Below are 27,833 nucleotides of genomic sequence, written 5' to 3'. Positions count from 1 at the left end.
ATAGGAAGACTGATTTCTGCTTTGTGATTTTTAATATACAGATTAGCATAAAGCATTTTTAATGACATACCAAAGCTGACATGACCCTGGAGATGATCACTGGATCCTTTCTAGCACTCGACTTGAGCTGACTCTTGTCCAGAAGATAAATACAGCAATCCAAAATATCATCTTCAAACTATTTTGTAATATAAGGCAAAAAACATATTTAATGTTTTCTACTGCTGGAAAAATAATTCCTTTTTTAAAAACATATTTATTTTCATTTGTCAAAAAGAAAAAAATACAAAACAGAAAAACAAATATCCAACACTAACAACAACAAAAAGGGCAAAGAATGATTATTTAACGTTCTTCATTGCTGGAAAAATAGTTTCTTAATGCAATCAACAGCAACTTCATAAGTTTCAAATGTAAAGTCTGCTCTGTTACCACCAGTATAAAGTACTTTGATAATAATAATAACAACAACAACAACAACAATAATAATAATAGGAAGAAGAAGGAGGAGGAGGAGGAGGAGGAGGAGGAGGAGGAGGAGGAGAAAAAAAGGAGGAGGAGGAGGAGGAGGTGGTGGTGGTGAAGATCTTGTGGGAATTTCGAATACAGACGGATTATCACTTGGAACACAACACACCAGATATTACAGTTGTCAAAAACCAAAACGTACAATTTATTGACCTTGCGGTACCAGGAAATGCCAGAGTTGAAGAAAAACAACTGGGAAAAATCATGAAATATCACGACCTGGCCATCGAAACTACACGGCTATGGATGAAACATGTAACAGTGATACCCATTGTCATCGGGGCACTTGGTACCATGTCCAAGAATTTTATAATATACATCAACAAATTGCAACTTCCTGCAATAGCACCAGCAGAACTGCAAAAAAATGTGCTACTTGGAAGATCGTATATCTTAAGAAGGTACTTGGTTGATACCTAGGACGCTGGCACCAACTCGTATCAACCATTAGCACTAGTCAATGGTATTTGTGATGCCTTTTGAATGTTCAGTTGACTGAGTTTCATGTTTCATGAATAAAGATAATAATTTCACAATGAATAGTACTTAATGATAGAAACACTCATCACTGTAAAAATCATTTTATGCAGACATATTCACAGTATGTTAAAAAGAGTCTTTCTTAATGCATTAAGCATCTATTATAGAGGTAAAGTTTCCTGTAAATCATACTTGAGATTTCCTATAAATCATAAGGTAAGGTAAAGCTTCCCCTTGCATATATGTGCTAGTTGTTTCCGACTCTAAGGGGTGGTGCTCATCTCCATTTCAAAATCGAAGAGCCATCGCTGTCTGAAGTCATCTCTGTCATCATGTGGCCGGGATAACTAAACAGCAAAGGTGCACGGAACAGTTACCTTCCCACCAAAGGTGGTCCCTATTTTTCTACTTGCATTTTTTTCATGCTTTTGAACTTCTAGATTGACAGAAGCTGGGACAAGTAATGGGAGCTAACCCCATTATGCAGCACTAGGGATTAGAACCACTGAACTGCTGAACTTTTGATCGACAAGCTGTGTCTTAGCCATTGAGCCACATGTCCCAATTATAAATCATACTTGACATTTAAAGACACCATAAACACATAATTTGTAATTTTATTAGCATTTTAATAATTGTGTGCAGACCAAGTAGCTTTTGTGGGAAACACCTATGACAACAGAGATCTGCAATTGTATTTAAGAAATGTTTCATGAGAATGAGAAAGAAAACATCTTTTTTTTCTCCACTTCCTGTTGCCTATTCCACTTTAATGTATATTCTTGATCAGAATTTCAACATTCCTTGGTCATCATTTTTTTAGTCACTTAGATAGAAGGATTTTATGCCCTGAACTTTCTTCATCATGTTACTGAAAAAGTGAGAAAATAGAGTGATTTGGGAGAAACCCATACAGGTTTCAGCCTCTCAAAATAGGAACCAGGTGAGGAAATAGAAACCACAATGATTTCAGGTATACATATTATACTGTGTAAGTATAATACAAGAATCTTGAAAGGCTGCTGTAGTTTCCCTCTGCCCTCTCTTACAAGGTGAGGTTATTTTGAGTTTCTTTTTCAATATTTCTCCTTTTCCAGGACTGAATGTACTATTTTTTCTTCCTTAGTGCTTTTGCATTCCTTAAAAGTTATTTCACATTTTTCTACATAGGGAAACATAAATGGTTGAGGGGAATAAATAAAACATTATTTTTACCTGCCCAAAATTCCATGGTCTTCCACGGATATTTGCTACTGATCCTACATAAATGTAGCCAGTATCATTGAGGATGTACTCCACTCTTTCATCATCATCCGGCATAAAAACAGAATCCGCTAAAATAAACATGTAAGCAGATTTAGGAGGTCAAGATCTATGCAATGAAATATCAACACGACCATCAACAATGGGATGGAGGAGGAGGTTAATTTATTTTCTTCACAGTTTTGAATCCGTTTAGGGTAATGCCCTGAATCTCTTTGGTTGGGAAACTGCATGCTTAGGATTGGACACCAAAAACAGTGACTATTGGTCTCTAAAATAATGTGGTGAATATTTAGATAAGCAGACTGATAGATTTCAGTTCAGAGCCTTTCTTATTAATATGTTCTAGGTTTTCTTATTCCAGCTTATTCCACCCGAGAATTATCTCTCATTATAGAAGATTAAATATTCAATTAAGGTTTTTCTTGACTAAATCTCTACTTGTTTAATGGGTAAAATTTGTCTCTCTGGAGTTCATTGTATCCATATTGTATAAGAACAGCACTGCTGAATCAGACAAAGGTCCATCTGTTTCCCACAGTGGCCTCCCAACTCCTGTTTGAACAGCAGGAGGGCCTCAGCCCAATTTTGGTTGGTGCACTAGTACACTTCTACCTGGGACAGGAAAATCTTAACTGCAATGGCTCATGCCTGTAACACTATCTGTTTGTTATTACTAATGTATTAAACTTCCAACTAATAACAACCTGAAAGCTGCACAATGGTCCACAACATACTTCAGGGAATTCAGGGACAGGGATGAGGATGAGACAGGAGACCCTGGTTTTTTATTGCAGCTACCATCCTTTGGAACAGCCTCATGGTTAAAAGGAAATTGACTGGCTTTTGCAAAGTGTTTTTATTTTATTATTGCTTTTCTACTATTTTTTTAGTTGATTTTTTAATTGTATATGATTTTTTAATTGTCTATGACTGTGAACCACTGGGAATCCTTAACTGAGTTACAACTGGATATAATAAATAAATATAATTACATCCATACATCCATACATCCAGTACATACATACCAGTGATAGTTTTTAAGCCACTCTAGGTTGTCTTAATTACCTTGACTCCAAGGATTGAACAAAATATAGATAAAATTCTTAGGAGGACTGTAAATATTAGATCCTGTATCCACTTTCAGAAGATATTTTCCAATGATTGCATCAGCTGGGCTGGTTATAACTATTACACACTAAGAGAAGAACAAGGGTGTTTATAACAGTACAACATTGTATATGATAAATATCTAAATACTGCAGGAAGATGTACATTAAGAAAAGTGTGCTGGTGTGTATGTAGCTGTGTATGAATACACATTTGTGGGGAAGTGTGGCTATTGATTAGAATATGGGTGAGCCATTTTTTTCTCTTGCTCCATCTTTGGTATGTGTCTTTTTATAATGGTATGTGGGATTGACTATGAAAGAGAGGATAAAGACCCACAGCGTAGGTAAACTGTTTCAACTCCTATCCTCAAAACGACGCTATAGAGCACTGCACACCAGAACAGCTAGACAGAAGAACAGTTTTTTCCCAAAGGCCATCACTCTGCTAAACAAATAATTCCCTCAACACTGTCAAACTATTTACTAAATCTGCACTACTATTAATCTTATCGTTCCCATCACCAATCTCTTTCCACTTATGACTGTATGACTGTAACTTTGTTGCTGGCAATCCTTATTGATATATTGACCATCAATTGTGTTATAAATGTTGTACCTTGATAAATGTATCTTTTCTTTTATGTACACTGAGAGCATATGCACCAAGACAAATTCCTTGTGTGTCCAATCACACTTGGCCAATAAAAAATTCTATTCTATTCTATTCTAATGGTCTGCAAAGAGGCAGCTTTATTTATATGTTTGGGGAAAGCATAGGAAGCATTTGAGAAGATTAAGAAGAGCATGTGTTTCCCCTTCATCCTTTCTCCCAAGTTCATTCCTGCATACCATTACTCTTCTGCAAGAATGAATTACAATTAATATGATAGTTAGGTTATAAAAGATTCAGCATATCTGATCTAGTAGTTGCATAAAATAGAGGCAAACATATTTAACTCTCTCTGAGAAGAGACATTAGAATTATGCCACTATTAATATTCAGTGCTTTGGATGACCCAGAAGTTTGAATATACTTCACTATTTCATGCAAACTTCTGCATCAGTGTTGTAGTGATGCTAAATTCTTTATTTCAGAAAATGCAGTCTTCTCTTGTTAGAAGTTTACTTGCATTTTTAAAATGGAAGGTTGTTATAAATTGATTAGTCATATGATGACACTTCTCATAAGGTTTGAGTTCACCTAGGATCATTATCCTAATGAAACAGCTCTGGAGAATCAAATTCATCTTCAAGAAATTAAACAATAATCAATAAAACAATAGTTAACATATTACATTTGCTACCCAGCTATTCAATACAGAAATTTCAAAACACTGAATACTGATGATGTTACTTAGTTGAGTAATAAAATATCTGCAATCAAACAAGCAAGTAAGAGAGCACTGAGGACTCTACAGTTCAACCATTAGTAACAGATATTCTCTTCCATCAGTTTTGTATCTAAATTGTTTACATTTAGTTTCAAAAGTAGTTTTGTCTCCTATCATTCTTTTCATCATTCCTCCTTTTCTTTTTTTATCACTATAAGAGTTATTTATGCATAGTATTTCTTTTGTAGTATTCCTCTTAATGCCTTCAATGAAATGTATTTTGGTCTACAAACACTGCAAGTGTATTATTATTTAAGGAGCCACAAGACTTTCTGTTGTTTTGCTTCCTGCATAAAACACAACTTTACCTTCTGAGATTGTTAATGTTGTAGGTATAACATGCCAATATACTATATGTCTGGTGGATGTCCTGAGTTTACAATTTATAGTTTTTTCTCTTGCTGTGGGAATTGTGGCTAATATATCTAGAAGAAGTTGAGAAACACAGCTCTAAGCTGACATTTCAATGAAAAACATTCCAAAACTTTATACCTCCTTCCCATTTGTTTGACAAATGTGAGCATGCCATGGTTGAGCATCTTGTTGTGCCCTTGCATTCAGGGTTATGAAGGTCCCATTGGATGGCATTGGTGTTTGACCTAGAAAAATATAAATTCATTTAGACTAACATTAATACATCCGAATGGTAGGGCAGCAACTTTTGTGTTCTATCTGCAGCTTTGACAGATTCTATTACTGAAATAGAATTGTACCAATAATGCCATCAGAGCAGCACTATGGAACAGATGTCTAAGATCTTAGCCAAGAAAATGAATTGGGAGATTTCTAAAAATGGAAAGCCTGACTTAACACATTTCAAAGTACAGGTAATCCCCAGATTAGGAATGTTCCCTTAGTTATGTGATAAACACCCCCTAATGTTTACGAACAAGTCCCAAAACTATGAATCTTGCAGCACCATAGCAGTTGTTTGCCCTTACGAACAACCACAGAGGCTCTGCAACATTTGCCCCGCATGGTCTTAAGCAGGTGATATGTTCCATCACTAGGCCCCCATGGCCTACCTCACCCTGAAATACCTCATGTGCACTTAATGAACCACACATTTGATTAGCAAATGTGTGGGCGAAAGGGGGAGTGATCATGTTCAAGGTATGAGATTCACTCCCATGAATCCTTGGGTTACAACTGGAATGGGCAGGCTCCATTACATCCGTAACTCGAGGACTAATGGTAAATCAATGCAGAAATCACCAATTAAACAGAGCATTGGGATAAACCATCTAAGAGAGAATAAGAACTCCATATAGCCATTGAACAACCTACTACAGGTAGTTCTTGACTTACAACAGTTCATTTAGTGATTGTTCAGTTACAATGGCACTGAAAAATATTACTTATGACCATTTTTTTACGCTTATGTCTGTTGCAACATCTCCGTAGTCACATGATCAAAATTCAGATGCTTGGCAACTGACTCATTGCCACATAACTTGAGTGACTATATTTAATTTTTATTGCAGAGAGATAAGAAACTGTCTAGATTGTCTTTTTTGTGTGTGTGTGTACATTTATATCCCGCCCTTCTCCGAAGACTCAGGGCGGCTTACAGTGTGTAAGGCAATAGTCTCATTCTATTTGTATATTTACAAAGTCAACTTATTGCCCCCCCAACAATCTGGGTCCTCATTTTACCTACCTTATAAAGGATGGAAGGCTGAGTCAACCTTGGGCCTGGTGGGACTAGAACCTGCAGTAATTGCAGGCAGCTGTGTTTTAATAACAGGCTTCTTACAGCCTGAGCCACACTGCGGCCCCTTGTTAGCTCCAATTGGCCATAGAAGAGCATCTGCAGTTTGATGTAGTCTTGTGCAAATTGTCCTTTAATAAAATACTACCTTTAGAGCTTTTATGAGCTATGGTATATATTTGTTTATTTTATTTATTCAATTTCTATAGCCACCCGACTCAATTAAAGAGAATAGCAACATTATATTAAAAGAACAGAATGGGTTGAGAAAACATTGTTTTATAGCTTAAACCCAATGAATTCAGCTACTGACTGGATAGGAAAACAATTTTGGAGGCTCATGGGTAGCTAAAAGAAGATGGGATACTAATGTAAACTACAAGACAGAGCTTCTCCCATAAATTCCTCTTCCCCATCCTTTTTCTTAACATAGGAGCAGGGAAGTTCACCCATGCCCTTGAGAAATGGATAGCTGGAGAAATGGAGAGCTGATGCAGCTCTCAGGAGTCTTTTATTTATTTATTTATTTATTTATTTATTTATTTATTTATTTATTTTATTTATTTATTTGTCACAACAGTATATATAAGCATAAGCATGAAATAACTATACGATATATAAGCATATATATAAGCATAAGTATGTAATAACTGTACAAAATTGGATACAATCAAAGGGAACATTAAGACAGGAACGGTAGGAAAGGATTTTGAATATAGAAAGTTATGATTTACTATATGGATGGCATGCATATTTATTGTATGATAAAAAACTGGATAGAGCCTTTAAGAACCATGTGTTAAGAATTGCTCTTCTGCACGTCTGGAAGAAATACTATTACAAGCTGAATTATAAAATTCCTATTTGGGCAAACCCCAGGCATGCAATAGAGAATATAAATATAGAACAGAAGCAGGAAATGATTACTTATAAAGAACTTTTATATTTTGAGAGAGGTAATTTTACAATTAAAATCCTTGTAAAGAAGAAGGGAGAAATTATACTTGGTTCCAATATGGGCAATTACGAGCTAGGTGAAAAGAAGATCAGAAAATTGGTATCATGCAGAATGAAGAAAACTTGGTAAAACAAATTATAAATCAAACTCAGGCGCATATAAAGAGATTGTATAATGTGTTGATAGAAATAGACTCTGAAAGGGATTTAATAAAGGATTGTATGATAAAATGGGCACAAAATATTCAAGAACCAATATTTTTGGAAACTTGGGGGAAAAATTGGGTTAGAAATGTTAAATTTATGCAAGCACAGAACTTGAGGGAAAAATTTTATAAAATGTTTTATAGGTGGCACTTAGACCCTAAGAAATTATCATGTATGTATCCAGATATGCAAGCGAAATGTTGGAGATGTAATTGTGATGATGCTACATATTTTCATATTTGGTGGATTTGTAAGAAGATTAAGGCTTTTTGGATAAGGATCTGGTGGATTATACAAAATGTTTTGAAAAAGAAAATAAAGTTCCTACCACAATTTTTCTTATTGGGAATTATTACGGACTGTACAGTAATTGAGACTAAGTTGATTTTAAATTTAATAACAACGGCAAGACTACTGATAGGACAATACTGGAAGAAAAAAGAGTTACCTACAATAGAAGAATGGATATTGAAAGTTGCTAATTTGGCTGAGATGGCTAAAATCTCAGCCTTTTTGAAAGACACTACACAAGAAAAATATCTAACTGAATGGAAAAAATGGATTGAATACACGCAAAATAGAAATCAGATTAAGAGATATCAGATTGCTTTTGAATGATTAGGATGTATTTATCTTTGATTTGTATGGGGGAAGTTAGGATTTGAGAAGAAGGGGAGGATGATAATTGTCAGGCTGCCTCTGATTATAACTATTTATTTATTTATTTATTTATTTATTAAATTTTTATACCGCCCTTCTCCCGAAGGACTCAGGGCGGTGTACAGCCAAAATAAAACAAAAATGTATACAATTTAAAACAACAATTAAAAAGAGCAAATTTTAAAGGCTGATTATTAAAATTTAAATTAAGAAGTTAAAAAATATTAAAAAACCCAATTAAAATACATCACTAATTATGCCAGTCCCACTTTAATGAATAAATATGTTTTGAGCTCACGACGAAAGGAAAGAATACACCTTGATTTCATTTGCAATAAAGAAAAGTACTTTTACTAATTACAATCTGGATAGCAGAAGTGCAAAGTTGGATCTGAGACAAAATATGGCTAACATATCATATCCCCTCATTTGTCCCTCCTCCTTCAGGAGGTCAGGCTGGTCTGGTCCAATGCCAGCTCTTTCTCGGCCCCCCGTGGTAATCTTCCTCCGCCGGTCTCTAGCTTTCAATCATCGTAGGAATGCAGTATCTGTTGGAAAAGCCCGCGCTCTTAACATTCAGCCGTTAATCACCCCTCCCCCACTGTTATGTCAGCCGACACTCTTAATAGGCCCCTTTCCCTTACCCTGTATGGTGCAATGATACATCTCATTTCCTTAACTATTTTACATTACAGAAAGAAGCATTTTACATTCTATCTACTGAATATAAATTGTACAAAAATTATGCGAAGATTGGAGTGGAGGCTGACATCCGGCCCTCCTGCAACAAGGACGTCAGTCCTAGAAAGAAAAGAGAAAAGTTAGGATTTGTTAGGATATTTTTTATAGAATTGTGCTCTCTTTTCCGAAGCACGAACATCTTCTTTGTTTACCCATTCAGCTTGGGACAAAGGGAAGTGCTTCCAAGCAATGAGATATTGAATTTTATTTCTATGTTTTCTTGAATCTAATATCTCTTTTATTTCAAAATGTTGTTTGCCCTCTATGAGAATTGGTATAGGAGGGGGTGTATGGTTCGCACGGAAAGTAGACGTGTGTTCTGGTTTCAGCAAGCTTACATGGAAAACGGGGTGAATTTTCCTAAGTGTTTTTGGTAATTCTAGCTGTACAGTCACGGGGTTGATGATCTTCACTATGGGAAAAGGCCCCACATATTTAGGTCCCAGTTTCTTAGATTTCTGAGTAGTTTGTAAATATTTGGTGGAGAGATAAACTTTATCTCCCACTTGGTATTTGTTCTCAGGGGATCTTTTTTTATCCGCTTGTTTTTTATGTGCACGGTGACCGTCATCGATCGCCTTGCGAGTCATCTTCCATGTGCTTTGTATTTGATCTATCCATTCTAACAAAGAGGAAACAGTGGTTTCTTCCTTTGGAAGTTCAGAGATAGGAACAAAATCTTGGCCTGAAGCTATTTTAAAAGGAGTAAATCCCGTGCTACTATGAATTGAGTTGTTGTAGGCTACTTCAGCAAAAGGTAGTAGGTCTGTCCAATTGTCTTGTTGGTAGTTAATATAACAATGTAGATATTGTTCTAGTACAGAGTTTGAACATTCACAACTTCCATTAGTCTGGGGATGATGGGAGGAGCTTAATCCTTGGGCGGAGCCAAGCAGTCACAAAAGTTTTTTCCAAAATTGAGAAGTTAATTGAACTCCTCGATCTGAGATAATGCGTTCAGGAACTCACTGGAGTCTATAAATGTGTTGTACAAACAGCTTCGCTAGAGTCTTTGAGGAGGGTATTTTTTTTATTTTTTTTTTATTCAAAAAGTTTTACAAAAAATTTCCCCCCCCTCTTTCCCCCCAACCCCTCTCCCTTCACAAACCCCCTCCCCCCTCCCCCCTGGCTTCCCGGAACAAACACAAGGTATAGTTAAAAATAAAACAAACATATGCTAAGAAATTTTTTCCCCAAACTATTATACCAATTCTCCCTCTCTAGCTCTGACTTCCTCCTTACATAACCAAATCCTTCAAAAAATTAACAATAAACAATAATAAAATATATAAATCAGTAGAACAAATTAATCCTAAAATATTTAAAACCAGCTAAAGCATAAAAATCCAATCCAGTTCAGAGAATATCTCCCTTATAGCTTCTATAACCATATAACCATATAATTTCCCCCCCAAGTCTTTCTTACATAAGATCTTTCAAAAATATTCTATTTAAAATTCAATACAACAGATTATAAAATTTATAAAATTTCAATAGAGAAAATTACAATATTATTTAATTAATTACAATATCTATTCAACTTTAGTCCTTCCTCATCAAAATCCAGTATATCCAAATATCTAGTCTCTTATAATCACAAATCGTCTTTCGGGGACACTAATATTTTTGTCTATTAATATTTTAAAAAAACCTTGTTTCAAGAATAATACTTTCGTCTCTTGCCATTTTTTTTGGTGCATTAATCTCTGTCTTTCCTTCGTTGCTCCTTTTAAAAAGTCAATCACAATATTTCCTAGTAATTCCTTATGTCCAGAAATCCAAAAATTACTGCCGTATATTCCATCAGTCCAAAAAGAGAACTCTTGGGAAACATTAAGCTTGTGAGTCTTTTCCATTTGAGGGACACTCTCCTGTAGCACAAATTCAGGCAGCTCATCCAAACTATTTAAAGAAAACTTCTTTAGATCACCTTGTTTCTTCACGATCAAATCTTCATATTTATCCACTTTTATTTGTATGTCCTCCATTCCATTTTCCGAATAATTGCACTGGTTAATTTGCTCCAAACTCTCATCCAAAACGTCCCCATTTTTTATCAATTCGTATTTTTGAATAATTAAATACATACTTTCTGTGTATTCCTGTATAAAGTCACGAATCCATTCTTCTGAAAGAACCTCCATAACAAAATTCCTGCTGAGAATCCCCTTGTAAAGTACTTAAACAGCGTAATATAATCCAACAGTCCACAGTCAAACACAATAAAATAAAATCTCCATTCAGTTTCGATTCAACAGCAAAGCTCCCTTTGATGTATCGCTCTGCTTTCAGTTTCTCTAAAATGAAACTGAAGGGGGGGGTGGAAGTCAGAAAATCAAAAATACTTGCAAACCAATAATTGTTCCTCACACTCGTTCTGCCTGCTTTTCGTATCCACAAAAAGAAATCAATTGCTAGCAGAAGTGGACACCTTCCTCTTTTCCTGCTTTTTCAGGAGCGCAGAGAATACTGGAGGTGGGGGAGGGGTAAATAAGGGGATTCGACCGTTCAGGACTTTGTATTACAAAACAAAGCCCTAGGGAATCTACCCAATTCCTCCCCCTTGCTCTGTCTCTCTCTTTCAACCAGAGAGAGAAATGAAGCCGGGATCAGTTGTTAAATCCGGCTTTTACCATATTCAATGCGGAGTGCCATAAATTAGCACCCAGCGAGAAAGGTGGCGCCACCCAGAAGCCTGAGGAGGGTATTTTTGAACATGGAATAAAATGAACTTGTTTGGAGAAAAGGTCAGTGACCACCCATATCACAGTATTGCCTGAACTTTCAGGTAGTTCCACTATGAAATCCATGGATATTTCTTTCCATGGGGCTCCCGGCCTGGCTACTGTTTGAAGTAGGCCAGGAGGTTTACCTGGAGGCCTTTTAGATGATGCGCAAACAGGGCAACTTGCTATATATGATTGAGTGTCCTTTTTAAGACTTGGCCACCAAAATTGTCTTTTAAGAAGATGCAAGGTTTTCACAAATCCAAAATGTCCTGCCATTTTGGCATCATGGCATCATTGTAGGATGGTTTCTCTGAGTGACAGAGGAACATATAGTTTCGCTCCAATCCAAGCCAGTCCATCACGGAGCGTGCATTCATGGGAATGCGCCAAGTACCAGTCATCGGAGTTTAAAGCTTCTTTAAACAACTTGGTTAGTTCCTCTGGGAGCGATGTTTCGGTTTTGGTGTGGCTTCGAGTTATAGCCGGAGCTGTCAACTGCTGAACGGGAAGTATTGGGCGAACCACCTCGGAGCGAGTGCCATTGTATTGGGGCAAATATGAGAGAGCATCTGCTAAAAAAATTTTCCCTCCAGGAATATAATGTAAGGTGAAATTAAAGCGGTTAAAATATTGAGCCCAACGTGCTTGTTTAGGCGAAAGTTTTCTAGGAGTTTTTAGGGCTTCTAAATTTTTGTGATCAGTCCACACTTCAAAAGGATGATTCGAACCTTCCAAGAATTGTCTCCATGTGCGAAGAGCCCAATGAACTGCAAATGCTTCCTTTTCCCAAATAGCCCACCGTCTTTCAGTTTCAGTCAATTTCCGAGAAGTGAAAGCACAAGGTTGTAGTTTATCATCAGCATTGTTTTGGAGTAAAACGGCCCCGACTGCTACATCACTGGCATCCGCTTGTATCACAAAAGGAACATCCATGTCGGGGTGTTTTAAAATAGGTTCAGCGGCAAACAGTCGTTTCAACTTTTCAAACGCTGCTTGACATTCCATTGTCCATTCGAGAGATAACGATGGTTTGGGTTTTGTATCTCCTTTAGTTTTCAAGAGGTTGGTTATTGGCAAAGCAATTTGAGCAAAGGAGGGGATGAATTGACGATAAAAATTCGCAAATCCTAAAAAACTTTGCAGCTGTTTGCGTGTGCGTGGGGGCGCCCATTCCAAGGCAGCTTTCACTTTCTCTGGGTCCATTTCTAATCCATCCGCTGAAATGCAGTACTCTAAGTAGTCTATTTTTGTTTGATGGAAATCACATTTGGATAGCTTGCAATACAGTTCTGCAGATAATAACTTTTTGAGAACAGCTCTTACTAGTTTAATATGTTCTTCCATTGTTTCTGTGTAGATAAGTATGTCATCAAGGTAGACAAGAACTCCTTTAAACAAATGCTGATGGAGTATTTCATTTATCAGTTGCATGAAAACTGCGGGCGCCCCCTGCAGTCCAAAGGGCAGTACTCGAAACTGGAAACATCCTAGCGGACAGTTGAAAGTGGTTTTCCATTCATCCCCCTCCTTTATACGAACTCTGTAATAAGCCTCTCATAGGTCCAATTTGGTGAAAAACTTTCCTTTCGCTAGATGTGCTAACATATCTTTCATGAGCGACATGGGGTATACGTTTTCGGCGCACACCGCGTTAAGGTTTCTATAGTCAACTATCAGACGAAAAGAGCCATCTTTCTTTTCTCGGAACATCACTGGCACAGCCACATGAGGCCTAGCCGGTTGGATAAACCCCCGCTCTAAGTTTTTGTCTATGAATTTACGTAGCTCCCCCAATTCCTTTTGTGTCATGGGATAAGCTTTTGGTTTTGGAAGCTTTACCCTCGGAAGGATATCTATGGCACAGTCAATAGGCCTATGGGGAGGTAGAACGTCTGATGCTTTCTCACTAAAGACTTCTCACAAGTCCCAGTATTCCTTAGGTATCCTCTCCTCCCCGTCTATCCGTTCGATCATTGCCCCCATCGTATCTTGGAATATGGCCACGGTAGATCCCTCCTTGGTTTCTCTTTTTTTTCCCTTTAGTGTTCTAGAGCGGAAACGTAAGACTCCCGTCCTCCAGTTAATATGGGGGTTCCACTTCCGCAGCCATGACAACCCTAGCAACAGGGGTTGGTCCATCCCTGGGGCTACTATGAAGTTTAGGATCTCGCGATGGTCTCCTATTATCATTTCTATGGGTTCTGTTACGAAATGGGCGGGTCCTCCCCCTGCCACAGAGCCATCCAACTGGGCAAACGCTATGGGCCTACTTAGGGTTCTCAGTTTTAGTTCCATTTTCTCTACTAGTTCGGGACTGATCATGCATCTAGTACATCCAGAATCTAGTAGTGCTAACATTTCCCCCTTATTACCCGAAGAGGGTACATGCAGGTTGACTGGAATGTCCAAGGGACCCCGTGTCCAACTCACCAGAAGGTCTTCATCGGACTCTGAAGTGGTTTTGCTGTCATCAGTTTCGGTCAATGCTTCGCAATCCTCCCTGATGGGCGTGCCCTTCTTGGCGACGCCCTCTCCCACTTTTGCCGGCTTTCGCGCCTTAGCAGTTGTTTTCACTGGTTCCTTTTCACCACCAGAGGTCGTCCTTGGCACCAGCTTCACCCGACAGTCGGCTGCTCGGTGGCCTTCTTTCCCACATCTATAGCACGCAGTCAAACGTTGTCTCCCTCCCTCCGGTCTAGGAGCATCCCTAGAAGGGCCTCCAGGAGAATGGGCAGGGTACGGTCTTCCAGTGCGCTGTCTTCTGCCACGGTCTTTCACCAGTTCGATTTCCATCTCCGCTGCCAGGGTGTACCAGCCGTACAGCGTGGTTGGAGAGGCTCGTGCCCGGCACAGTTCATAGAGATCTCCATTCAGACCATCTTTGTAAATGTCGACCAGGGTCACCTCTGACCATCCTCTCATCAAGGGAACTAGATCACTGAACTCCTGGTTGTAATCCGCCACCGGCCTTCTCCCTTGCCTGATGGTTTTCATCCGGCATTTGGCCTTTTGCTCTGCTAGGGGGTCCTCGAACCTCCTCCTCAGCGCAGTAATAAAATGCTCGTAGTTTTGCAGTAAGGGGGAGTGGTTGGTATATAGTGACACAAATCATGCAGCTCCTCTTCCGGTCAAATTGTGGGTCACAGGTCTAACTTGTGCCGCCTGTGACCAATAATCTTCCCCCCAGTCTATCATGTGGTCATTCACTATCGCCAGGAACAATTCTTACTCCTTGGCATTCCCATCAAATTTCTCTGATATGGGGGGGATTTTTGGCTTTTTCCTTCCCCTGCGCAGCCTTGCTTGGTCAGCAGGTGGCGTGCGACCCCCATCCAATTCAGCTGCCTCTGGGAAGAGGGGTTCCGGCTCTGGGCCTTCAGAAATCTCTCCGCCCTGGGAATCTCCTCCAGCTGGCCCTTTTGTATTATCTTCCTCCTCTTCTTCCTCCCACCTGGAGGACTGAATAGGGGATTCATACCTTTGGCGAGCTGCTTGCCTTACTTTCACTTCACGGAAAAGACGCAATGCCTCCTCCAGCTGGAGCTTGTCCCTTATCTCTTCTTCCTCTTTCCAATCTGAAAGTCTCTCCTTCCCCTTTTTTTTCTTTTTGTCACCCCAGACGGAAGCTCTTTGGTGTTCGGTTTCCACCCTTTCTCTTCCAGTTTTAATTGCTCTATCCACCGAGCTCTGCAATCTTCCAGCTCAGGGTTAAAAGTGTCAGCAGAAATTCCTCCGGATGCCTCCCTCGGCTCAGCAGGCACCTGGCCTTCCATCAAATTTTTCCTGTCGGCCCCCTCGGTATTTTGGTTAAAATCCTGGTTGGTCGACATGCTGTGAGATCCAACTTAATGTCAGGCTGCCTCTGATTATAACTAGGAAAGAATACACCTTGATTTCATTTGCAATAAAGAAAAGTACTTTTACTAATTACAATCTGGATAGCAGCAGTGCAAAGTTGGATCTGAGACAAAATATGGCTAACATATCATATCCCCTCATTTGTCCCTCCTCCTTCAGGAGGTCAGGCTGGTCTGGTCCAATGCCAGCTCTTTCTCGGCCCCCCGTGGTAATCTTCCTCCGCCGGTCTCTAGCTTTCAATCATCGTAGGAATGCAGTATCTGTTGGAAAAGCCCGCGCTCTTAACATTCAGCCGTTAATCACCCCTCCCCCACTGTTATGTCAGCCGACACTCTTAATAGGCCCCTTTCCCTTACCCTGTATGGTGCAATGATACATCTCATTTCCTTAACTATTTTACATTACAGAAAGAAGCATTTTACATTCTATCTACTGAATATAAATTGTACAAAAATTATGCGAAGATTGGAGTGGAGGCTGACAATAATTTGTGTTAGGGAAAATTTAGCGAATGATTGTTTTTTCTTTTGAACTATACCTTGTGTTTGTTCTGGGAAGTCAGGGGGGGAGGAGGGTGGTTTTGGAGGGAGGGGGAGGGAATAGAGTGGAGGGGGAGGGTGAAAAAAAGGGGGGGTGAAAATTTTTGTAAAAACTTTTTCAAAAAAAAAAAGTCAGGAACGGTAAGCACGTTGGTACTCTTATCCACACCCCTTACAGACCTCTTAGGAATGGGGTGAGGTCAATAGTAGATAGTTTTTGGTTAAAGCTTTGGGGATTTCGGGAAGAGACCACAGAGTCTGGTAGTGCATTCCAGGCATTAACAACTCTGTAACTGAAGTCATATTTTCTGCAATCAAGATTGGAGCGGTTCACATTAAGCTTAAATCTATTGTGTGCTCATGTATTGTTGCAAATGAAGCTGAAGTAGTCTTCGACAGGAAGGACATTGTAACAGATGATTCTATGAATTAAACTCAGGTCACGTTGAAGGCGGCAGAGTTCTAAATTTTCTAAACCCAGGATTTCAAGTCTGGTGGCATAAGGTATCTTGTTGTAATCAGAGGAGTGGAGAACTCTTCTTGTAAAATATTTCTGGATACGCTCAATTATATTACTGTCTGAAATGAGGTATGGGTTCCAGACAGGTGAGCTGTATTCAAGAACTGGTCTAGCAGGGGGTGAATAACTTTGTATGGATGGGCAAAAAACCAAGAATAAAATTAAAAATAATGCAGGACACAAGGGAAAGGGGGGGGTGTCTTAAAATGCCTAATTTAAAATTGTATTATGAAGCAGTTGTCTTATCATTAATTACTGATTGGATTAATTTAACTGAGGAAAGAGTTTTGAATATAGAAGGTTATGGTTTGTTATATGGGTGGCATGCCTATTTATTACATGATAAGAAAGTAGATAAAATATTTAAAAATAATATAATTAGAAATGCATTATTGAGGGTCTGGAGGAAATATCAATATAAATTAGATGGAAAGATTCCAATATGGGCAATCCCAAGACACATGATAGAAAATATAAATATATATCAAAAGATGGAGGTAGTTACCTATAAAGAACTCCTTTGTATGGAAAAGGGGGAATTACAATTAAAATCCAGAGAAAAGATGGGGGAAGAAGGGAAAAATTATACATGGTTTCAATATGGACAATTACAAGCTAGATGGAAATTAGATCAAAAAATAGGTATTAAGCAAACTGAGGATAATTTGTTAAAACAAATGAGAGATCAAGGTCAACAGCATATTAAGAGGTTGTATAATGTATTAGTAGAAATAGACTCAGAGACTGAATTGGTTAAGGATTGTATGATTAAGTGGGCACAAAATTTTCAGCAACCAATAATGTTGGAAACTTGGGAAAGAATTTGGGTTGAGGAATGTTAAATTTACACAAGCGCAAAATATGAGAGAAAATTTTTATAAGATGTTTTATAGATGGCATTTAGACCCCAAAAGGTTGTCATGTATGTATCCTAATGTACAGGCTAAATGTTGGAGATGTGATTGTGAAGATGCCACTTATTACCATATATGGTGGACTTGTAAAAAAGTTAAAGCATTTTGGATTAAAATATGGTGGATCATGCAGAACATTCTGAAAAAGAAGATTAAGTTTACCCCACAGTTCTTTCTACTAGGAATAATTATGGATTGTACAGCTATAGAGACTAAATTGATTTTGAACTTAATAACAGCCACGAGACTTTTGATTGCTCAATATTGGAAGAAAGAAGAATTACCTACAATTGAAGAATGGACACTCAAAGTATCAAATTTGGCAGAAATGGCAACAATTTCTGCTTACTTGAAAAATATTTTCTTATACAAGAAAAATATATTTTAGAATGAAAAATGTGGATTGAATATATTCAAAATAAGTATCAGATAAAAAAATATCGAATAGCATATGAGTAAATTTAGGAAATATTTTGTATTAGATATATTTTTGAAGGAGAGGGGAATTGAGAGTGTGATTATGTGTGGAGTGACTAGAGATTATAATTTAGGATTTATTTTGGATTATGATTGTTAGTTTTGATACCCTGCATTTTGTTCTGGGAAGTTGGGGTGGGGGGTGGGGGGTAAGGGGGAGGGGAATTGGGGGGTTGAGGGTAGAGGATGGAGTGATGGTTAACGTACAGGGATTATTGAAGATGTATAAATATAATTAATGTAGGGTCGGGTCTGCCCAGTTACCATTTTAGAATGGTGAGGAGGGAGAAAAGAGGAGAGAGTAGGAGGTAGGAAAGAGGAGAAGAGGGAGAAGAGGAAGGAAGAGGGGTAGAAGAGGGAGAAGGAAGGTGGAGGGAGGAGAGGATGTAGATAAGAGAAGGAGAGGAAGGTCTGGAAAGTAGAAGAAGGTAGAAGAGGGAAGAGAGTTAAAAGGGGGGTGGTGACTGGGCAAGCCCGACTAATTGTATATAACTGTACATTGGATGAGCTGTTTGATATGATTGTAAAAATAAAACTTTTTTATGAAAAAAAAATTGGTCTAGCAAATGTTTTATATGCTCTGGTTAGTAGTGTAGTGTTTCTGGAGAAGAAGGTACGCAAGATTAAGTTTACAACTCTTAAAGCCTTTTTTGCGATGTAGTTGCAGTGGGCTTTGGCACTTAGATCATTTGATATGAAAACTCCAAGATCTTTAACAGGGTGGAGGTAACAGGGTAATGTCCATCAAGCTTGTACTTAGAGTTTGGGTTCTTTTTTCCAATATGTAAGACTGAGCCTTTGCTGGTTGAGATTTGGAGTTGCCAAGTTTTAGACCAATTGGATACAAAATCAAGGTCTTTTTGAAGAGTAGTAGTATTGTTGGTGGTGTTAAATAGTTTGACATCGTCAGCAAAGAGAACACAATAACCTGAGATATGGTCACAGAGATCATTTATGTATAGTATGAAGAGTGTTGGTCCAAGAACGCTGCCTTGAGGAACGCCACTTTTGACAGGAACAGGATTTGATAGGGCACTGCCTATTTTGACCACTTGTTGTCTGTTTGACAGGAAAACAGTTATCCAATTGTGGAGGGGTCCGGAAATGCCATAGGATTTTAGTTTTAGGAGAAGTTTGTCATGTACCACTGAGTCAAAAGCTTTACAAAAGTCTATGTAAATTGCATCTATTGCTTTTCCCTGATCAAGATTTGTAGTCCATGTTTTTGCAGTGGAGAAGTTGTAAATTACAGGATAATTTTTTTCTGAAACCAAATTGTTTATTATATAACATTATTATATTATATTATATTATTATTATATTATTATATAATCTTTGGGGTTTTGTAAATAGGTTTTTTAATAAGGGTTTTTTAAAGGGGGGGAGGAAAGAGACGGGGGGGGAAACCCGTCGGGGAGGGTAGGTCCAGTCCCGGGGTTTGTTCACGGCGTTTTATCTGGTCCGAGGGAGGGGGGTGAGGGGTTCGTTCCAGGCGTAGAGGTTGGCTCCATCTGTACGGTAAGTGGGAGGGGCAGATATGGCGGAAGCAAGGGGCCGTATCATTTTCTGGGAGCACGGGCTCGCTGTTTAAAAGCGATAATGTGCTTTGGCCCCTCAGTTCTTACCCCTTCCCCGGAAGGTCAGGATCCTCAGGGCCCGGGCCTCCGGTTGATGTTGTGCAATGCCCGGTCCGTGGTCAATAAGGCCCCCCCTGATCTGTGATCTTATTCAGGGGGAGTCCGCGGACTTTATGGGCATTACGGAGACCTGGTTTGGCACAGAAGGGGGTGTGCCCCTGGTTGAACTGTGCCCTCTGGGTTTCCGAGCATTCCATCAACCGAGGGCCCAGGGTAGGGGTGGAGGGGTGGCGGTTGTGATGAGAGAAAGTTTGGAGCTGAGAGAGTCCACTGTGCCTCAGATAGCTGGTTGTGAATCCCTTCTTGTGAAGTGGGGCCATAAGAATCAGATGGTCTGTTGATCGCGTACCTGGCTCCTTGCTACGTGACTACAGCCCTGCCTGAGCTGCTTGAGGTGCTTGCCGGGGTGGCGGTTGAGATCCCCAGACTTTTGGTCATAGGGGACTTCAACCTGCCATCGGCCGGCTTGTCGTCGACGGTGGTTCAGGAATTCCAGGCTTCCATGACGGCCTTGGACCTGATTCAAGTAACTGATGGCCCTGCACACACGGGGGGGTCCACACTGGACTTGATTTATATCTCTGGACAGTGGTTTAATGATCTGGTATTAGGGGATTTAGTGACGATACCGGTGTCATGGTCAGATCATGCCCTAAGCTAGACACAATTGAGTTAGTTTTAGTGTGTAGACAGGTGTGTCCAAATGGAATACTGTATCAACTTTGTGGAAAGTTTTCCACAAGGTTGAAACTCTCCTGAAAAATAAAACAAAGCAAATTCTTTGACTGCTAGTTAAGCTCTGATTAGTCCAATCAACCAAAGCAGAAATTATATAAAGGCACCAACCCCTTTAGTTTTATGGAGGGTGCAGTCTCATAGCAAGCAGTTGGTGTCCTGCCAACACCTAGTTTTCCTTAGACCAGTGATGGCGAACCTTTTCAACACCAAGTGCCCAAACTGGAACGTGCATGCACACAAGAGCACTGGAAACTTGAAGACCAGGTGGCCAATGCATGTTGGCCAGCTGGCCTTCACATGCACCAGAGTGCCAGAAACCTGAACACCATGTGGCCGGCACACGCATGTGCACTGACCAGCTGGTCTTTGGGTTTCTGGCGCTCTGATGTGCACAAAGTCCAAAAAAGCAGCTGGTGACGGCACATGTGCCCACAGAGAGGGCTCTGCATGCCACCTCTGGCACGCGTGCCGTAAGTTTGCCATCACAGCCTTAGACTCATCCTCCAAGTGACATACTATTCATATAGAGAGTTTGTTCCATATTTCAAAAGAAAACATTAGTTTCATGCTGGATTCTACCTGCACTTTATTTAGCAGCAGTCAGCCCCAAGTTGAAAACTGAGTTGTGAATGCACATCCTAAAAAAATTGTAAGTAGACCATCTTGATACCATGGCAAGGAATGTTGTGTGTGTGGATTAAATCATTCAGCTAGTCTGAAAAGCTAATGTTCCATAATCCATTTCATTTTGCTATTTATTATACTTTACATCAATACATCACACTCTTTACATCTTTTGAGGATAGTAGTTGCCAATGCTTACCAATGCTCAGCTGTAGAGTGACTTTGTCATTGTCTTGCAGCTCCCTACTAAATGTCACTTTTAGTTGAAATTCCTGTCCACGTCTCACAATTAAGCTACTATGGGAAAACTCATTGGTATGATGAAGACGAGTGTTGTCATCCCTGAGAAAATCAACTCCAACAGCTCTCAGTGGATCTCCTGTAAATAACAAAGAATGATTAACTTTTTAAAAACTGATTTTATTGCTTTTTCTCTCCTTACAGCAACACATAGCATAAACATGCCCTGACAAATACATTTTCTGCTATTTGCTTCCATTTATAAACAGCCCTTAAATGAGATAGGCAATAATAATCCTTAGCTAAACTGTGATATATTAGCAATATAAGTAATATTTTCCTATTAATTCCATGATTTGATTCACATTAACTGAATGAGAATATGATTGTTCCCTATATGTTTAATATTTTTTGCCATACTCCAATTACACATTCAGGCACAAACAAGACCCACACCTGCAAAGTTTAAGCTGACTACTTTATTCTGTTCCACCTATAACAGAAGAATCTCCTTAATCTGGAAGTTCTCCCTTGGGAACAATTAGGTAAGGCTCTGAAGAATTCAGGGAGAGCGCTTTTATGGTTGCCCAGTGACTCTACTGTAGATTAGCTCTGTGCTTTATCCTCCTCTCTGCCATTCTGAGTACTTCCCAAAATATTATTTATATTGCTAATATAATATTCCCAACAGCAAATTGTAGAAGCGCTTTGGGAAGCATAGCCAGTTTGGGTGACTCTTAGTATGACCCTTTCCAGGGATTTGGAGCTGGCATTTTTCCTTCCTAGTTGCTTTTTGTTTTTTACAAAATGCAGCACTTTCTCATTGCTCCCTTTAAGAAATATGCCTAATGTGGCCTCTAGCTGCATGAAGAATATATGAAAGAATCTGAAATCTAACAATATGATGAGGCATGTGGATGAAAATTACCATTCTCAGTCAGTTAAATAGAGGTAAGGGAACTCTATTCAATTTTTGAGGAAATCCTTCTTCTCTGAAAGTCAAGGTTTATAACAGATTTTTCTGGATCTAACCTCATCATTAGAAATGCATGTTGCCTCATGATAATAATCGGACAATGGCAACTTCTTGAAGAACCCTCTCACCCCATTGGGATTTGCCTGCACCATTTATTCTGGCAGAGAAGGCATACTGTGGTTGCCATGAGTCTGATTATTCCGGTTCGCAGAATCCAGGAGGACAGCTCCCTCTGCTTTTGCTTCTGCCCTCTGGAACAACTTGCCCTTCAATGTAAGATTGGCCCCAATCCTCCTGTTTTCATAAGGGCCTAAAAAGTGGCTCTGCCAGTGGGCTTGAGGCCCCAGTGGGGAAATAGCACAATGGAGATGGTTGATTGACAGATCCCACCTCTCCCAACTCCACCCCTGCCCTCCCCATGTGTCCTTGGTTTTAATGTGTGATTTTAACTTTTTGTGATTTAACTGTATACGTAACTGTAGGTCGCCAAGAGTTACCCTATGGTAAGATGGGTAGCCAATAAATTATATAAATAAATAAACTTCTGGCTGAGATAATTTAGTTCTTCCAACTGAATTATCACTACTTTTTCCAAACTCTACTTAAATTTAACCAATATAGCCAAATTGGACCAAAAAGTAAAATGACATTATAAGTAAAAATCAAGAAAAATATTTTTCTTAGCCAATTGTAAATCTTCTTTGTAACTCTAAAGAAATGAGTTGGAAGCCTATCTCATTAATAAGTAGCATTCTTTTATTCTTCTTCTCTAGCACTTAAAGTTATTTCTGCAAGATTTTTGGCCCCAGAGTAATTTTCCATGGCACTTTTTCCTGATGAAGCTTTCTTTTGAATATTTATGCCAAATAATTTTTTTTCTAGCATATAAGATTACATGAGTTTCCAACTTCCTATTGCAGAAATGTTATGCAAATTAGACAACCACCTGAACATATATGAGCAGACTAGTCAAGCAGAGGATGATAAGGCTGGTAAGACATGTTTAGAGATGGTTTCTCTAAGTGAATCTCTAAGGGTATCTCCACTGGTGGGTTTCAAATTTTTTACTACCAGTTCTGTGAGTGTGGCTTGGTGGGTGGCATGGCTTGGTGGGTGTGGCAGGGGAAGGATCCTGCAAAATTCCCATTTCCTCCCGATCAGCTGGGACTTGGGAGGCAAAGAATAGATGGGGGCAGGGCCAGTCAGAATTTTTACTACCGGTTCTCCAGAGATCAGAACCTGCTGAAACACACCTCTGGTCATCCCTCCCCTCATTCAGCTCTTTGTGCATAGTCTTTAGCATATCTTAGCTGACATCACCAGTTGCCTTTAAACATGCTGCACTGTGAGTCCTTTGCACCTCTAAGCACACTGCCTTCTACTTCCAGCCAAAGTTGAGCAAAAAGGCATCTTGTTCTTTGCAGGCAGACAGTGTAGGCAATGTTCATTTCCCACAGCAAGAAATAATAAAAAAAGATGCTGGTTTCCTCTGTGTACAAAGAAAATTAACAACTTAGTTGGCTTGATAACATCTTTGCCCTACTGCTATAATTCCTTCAAATTTTACAAATGCTTCTGCATGTCAGCATGTTGATTGCCGCTGCTTTTCTCTCTCTCTCAAGTGTAGTAGGGAATTATCAGCTACCTCTGAAAGTGTAAGTTACTGCAGTCCTAAAATATATTAGTTTTCATGGCATTGTTTAGGGTTAGGCCTGCCGTAGGTTCTGCAGATTTGATTACAGCTCCTTCCTTGATATGAAGAAAGAAGCTGTCATTTTAAAGCACGTATTTATTGTATTGTATAATGACAGTGAGGGCTATGTTGCCTTTCAGAATGGGAAAGAACAATGTTCTCTAAAGCTCATTGAACCACAGTTCTTAGAAACCCAAGAACATGATGTATTTAAATTTGAGCTCAAGTTGAGTTTCTTTCTCAAGGAAATGAAAGGGAATGAATAATGTGCTATTCTGTATTAAATAAACAAAGGCAAGAATCAGAAATATGGGTTATTAAAATAATAATAATCTCATAATAACATATAATAGAAATTTCTTCTAATTAGTCATACATTCCTTGCAGTTCAAATCCTATATATATTGTCAGAGCTAATGCATCTTATGTCAATTGTAACAGTTCACATGCTTCTTAAAGATTATATATGCTACTATGGCAGCAATTCCATTGCTATTCTATCTAGTTATGTTGGAGTGAATTCTATTAATCACAATGGGACTTATCAGGGTAGAAGTAGAGCCCCAAGGTAAACCTCTTAGATGAGGACCTTCATGATAGGAATGCCCATATGCCAAATCTCCTGCAGTTGTGGCAATTGAGGGTAGGCAGGAGAAAGGAAGAGGAGAATCACCTGTTAATTTTTTCCATAACCACCTTAGCAGGCTTCAGCCAATAAGGGTCTCACTTTACATTATTCTCACTAATCCCTCCTCTTCTTCTTGGCCACTAAACTTCCATCATTTGCTTAGCAATAGCTCATTCAAGAGCGGCAGCAGACATCAAACCAACAAGTTGGTGACACTTCCAAACACTTATATTAAAACAAAAAGATTGTCAGCCTAAATTGTGGTGCCCGCATTACTGATCCCTAATCTGCAATAATAATAAGTCTGGCAAAGGGTATGGCACTCCACCATTAAGAAAATGGGGTTGAAAATTCCCAGGCTTAACCCAAAGGTGCTTTTTTTCAGAGCGCCTGAAAAAAAAAAGCTGGGTTTTCTTGAAGACGTTTCACTTCTCATCCAAGAAGCTTCTTCAGCTTTGACTGGATGGTGGGAAATGGAAGGATTTATACTCTTTGCAGACAATAAATAAACAAATAAATAAACAAACAAACATAAATCCTTCCATTTCCTAGCATCCAGTCAGAGCTGAAGAAGCTTCTTGGATGAGAAGTGAAACATCTTCAAAGAAAAGCCAGAAAGTCCAGTTGCCTCTTTAAAAAAAACACCTTTGGGACAGCCATGACCTGAATGATTGAGAATCTCATAGACATTTTCCAGGCTTAATTTCCCGTCCTTTTTTGTTAGTGTTGGGAAAACAATTATATTCATTCTTGCTAAAGCAGGTAAAATGGGGATGAGTGAATGGGCAAGACCAGGGGTGAAATGCTCCCGGTTTGGACCGGATTGCACAATCCAATAGCGATCGTGGCCGTTGATTTGCCAATCCGGTAGCGATGGCGGAGCAAAGCTTTGTCCACCTGCCTGGGTATCATTACTTCCTGGTTTTAACCAAGAAGTAATGTTTTTTACCTTCTGCGCATGCGCAGGTTTTGTGCATGCACGGAAGGTATGTTGCATGCATGTGATGCGCGTGCTCGCTTCACTCGCTTAACACATGCACTTCCAAACCAGTAAGGAAGGTGAATAGATTTCACTCCTGGGCAAGACTGTTTAGAATAGTGGTAGAACATGTTAAGCTGCCTGACTAGCAGGTTGCACTCACAGAGGGGTGCATGAGGAGCATGCTAAATGCTAAAGTGTCAGGCTCCAAGTAATGCACCTATTACAAATCAAACTCTGAGGCATTGCTTTTCCTCAAAGAACAAATTTATTTAGATACACCATCTTGGCACTACTGGTGAAAAGCCAGTACTAAAGTTCCCGGGCTTTTCACCCCAATATAAGTTTCAGTTTATCAAGTTTCCAAAACAAGCTGTCACATTGTCCCAACTAAGATGAGAGCTGGTTGCTTGGTGATTTCTCTCCTTCTCTAGTCAGTGAGCCATTGGAATGTTCATGACTCATCAGCTAGTTATGCTGTGGTGACTGAAGGCTCCATCCTCCTCCAGCTCAAAACTGTGTCGAATTGAATTAAAGTTAGAACAACCCAGGATAAAACAATCCCACACCCAAATAAAATTCAGGCTTGACATAAAGATCCTATGATGTGATCCCGAGATATGAGCCGCTCGGATGGACTGCAGATGAGATTCAGCCCACTGGCCCAGCAGTGCTACTTCCTGCATGAGGGCCCTGGATTGGGTTCCCCCCAGATGATTTATGTGAGCCTTAGTGGCCATATTGTCTATTAGAACCAAGATGTTGCGTCCCAAAACAGTGTCCTCCAAACTCCTGAGCACAAGATGAATCACTCAGAGCTTCAACCAATTGATGTTGTGAGTCAAGTCCTATGACCAATTACCCTGAACCATACAGTGGCCTAGATGAGCTTCCCAGCTGAAAAGGCTAGCATCTGTTGTCAATACTAGCCTGGGAGGTTCCCGGAACTGGCAACCCTTGGAAATGGCCTCCAATGTCCACCACTTGAGGGAAGAAAGAACCTCCAGTGGAACCATGACTCTCGTGGATGACATACTTTGATGTGCCCACTGAAATGGCAATGGAAAGCACTGTTACGGAGGTGCACCCATGGGATGATGCTGAAATAGGACACCATTCTTCCTAGAATTTGAGAAAGAAGTAGAAGAGGAATGTTCCAACCGGACTCGACCTGCTAGGTCCCTAAGGCTCATTTGTCGTTCATGAGAAATATACATTTTTGACTCTATCGTATCAAATGGAGCAAACGAGTAGAGGGCACTAAATGGCTTTTTGCCAGATTATGGAAAAGGTGTATAGTTGAACGAAAGTGATGGTGGCAGACAAGCCCTGTTGCGCCAGTTGATGAAAACTGGACTGAATAAGAATATTGTCCAGATAGAATTGAATTCTGATAGGAAGCATGTGGATATGGCCCATCAGGATGGCCATCAGCTTGGTAAACACCTTGGGAGCAGAGGACAGTCCAAATGGCAAAGCCTGGTATTGATAATGCCTTCCTCCATAATGGAATCTGAGAAATTGTCTATGAGCCATGGATGGGGACATGGAGGTAAGCCTCCGTCACTCTTCTGCTTCATCTTCTATTTCGTCTATGTCTTGTCTTTATTTTTGTGTCCTCTGGGACAAGCTGAATGGCCTGAATGTCCAAAAGATGTTTTATGACCATTTCCATGAGGCGCCTCTGCATCCAATCTTGTGACATAGGGCAGTGGATAAACAGCTTTAGGGGACTGGAGAGGAACTCTCTGGAGAGGCCCAACCTAACCATCTCCCTGACCCAAGCGTCCAATATGATGTCATCCCACCTGTTGGCAAATAATGCCAACTGGTCTCCTATGGGAGGGTCGGATGGGGAGTTACTTTGAGCGTTGAAAGGGATGACCCCTCCCACTTTGAAAGGACCGTCTGGCTGGATACCTTTGCCCGTGTCTGCTCTGTTTGTTCTGTCTGTATCTTGGATGGGACAGAAATGGCCGTTGGCCCCGAAAAGCTTCAAATCTGCTGTCCAACCTCTAAAGGCAGATGGACAAAAATAAGGGGAAGGACGTGACTCAGCTCACAGAAACATGCTAGGAAAAACCTTCCATTTGTCTTTGGTCTCTAACACTATGGGATTCAGAGAACTGCCAAACAACTGCTTCAGCATAAGATAAAGCCAAGTGCCACTTGGCCCTGGCATCCGCTTGCCATGGGTGCAACCACAAGAGCCATCTAGCCACCACCGACGA

The 27,833-nt window shown here is 39.7% G+C and overlaps 1 protein-coding gene across 1 annotated transcript in view; it reads right to left on the bottom strand.

Annotated features, from left to right (window-relative positions):
- TGM4 (transglutaminase 4) overlaps positions 1-27,833 on the bottom strand; it is a 103,651-nt gene that overhangs the window by 59,880 nt on the left and 15,938 nt on the right. Inside the window, exons 2-6 of the mRNA XM_058182072.1 lie at positions 21,286-21,465; positions 5,267-5,373; positions 3,340-3,469; positions 2,224-2,342; positions 71-178 (exon numbers count right to left, since the gene is read on the bottom strand). Coding sequence (XP_058038055.1) covers positions 71-178; positions 2,224-2,342; positions 3,340-3,469; positions 5,267-5,373; positions 21,286-21,465 — 644 coding nt within the window. The remainder of the gene's footprint in view (positions 1-70; positions 179-2,223; positions 2,343-3,339; positions 3,470-5,266; positions 5,374-21,285; positions 21,466-27,833) is intronic.

Source organism: Ahaetulla prasina, chromosome 4, assembly GCF_028640845.1.
Source record: "Ahaetulla prasina isolate Xishuangbanna chromosome 4, ASM2864084v1, whole genome shotgun sequence".
Classification (NCBI taxonomy): Eukaryota; Metazoa; Chordata; class Lepidosauria; order Squamata; family Colubridae; genus Ahaetulla; species Ahaetulla prasina.
Note: the sequence above shows the minus strand (reverse complement) of the source record. Positions and strands in the feature narration are given on the sequence as shown.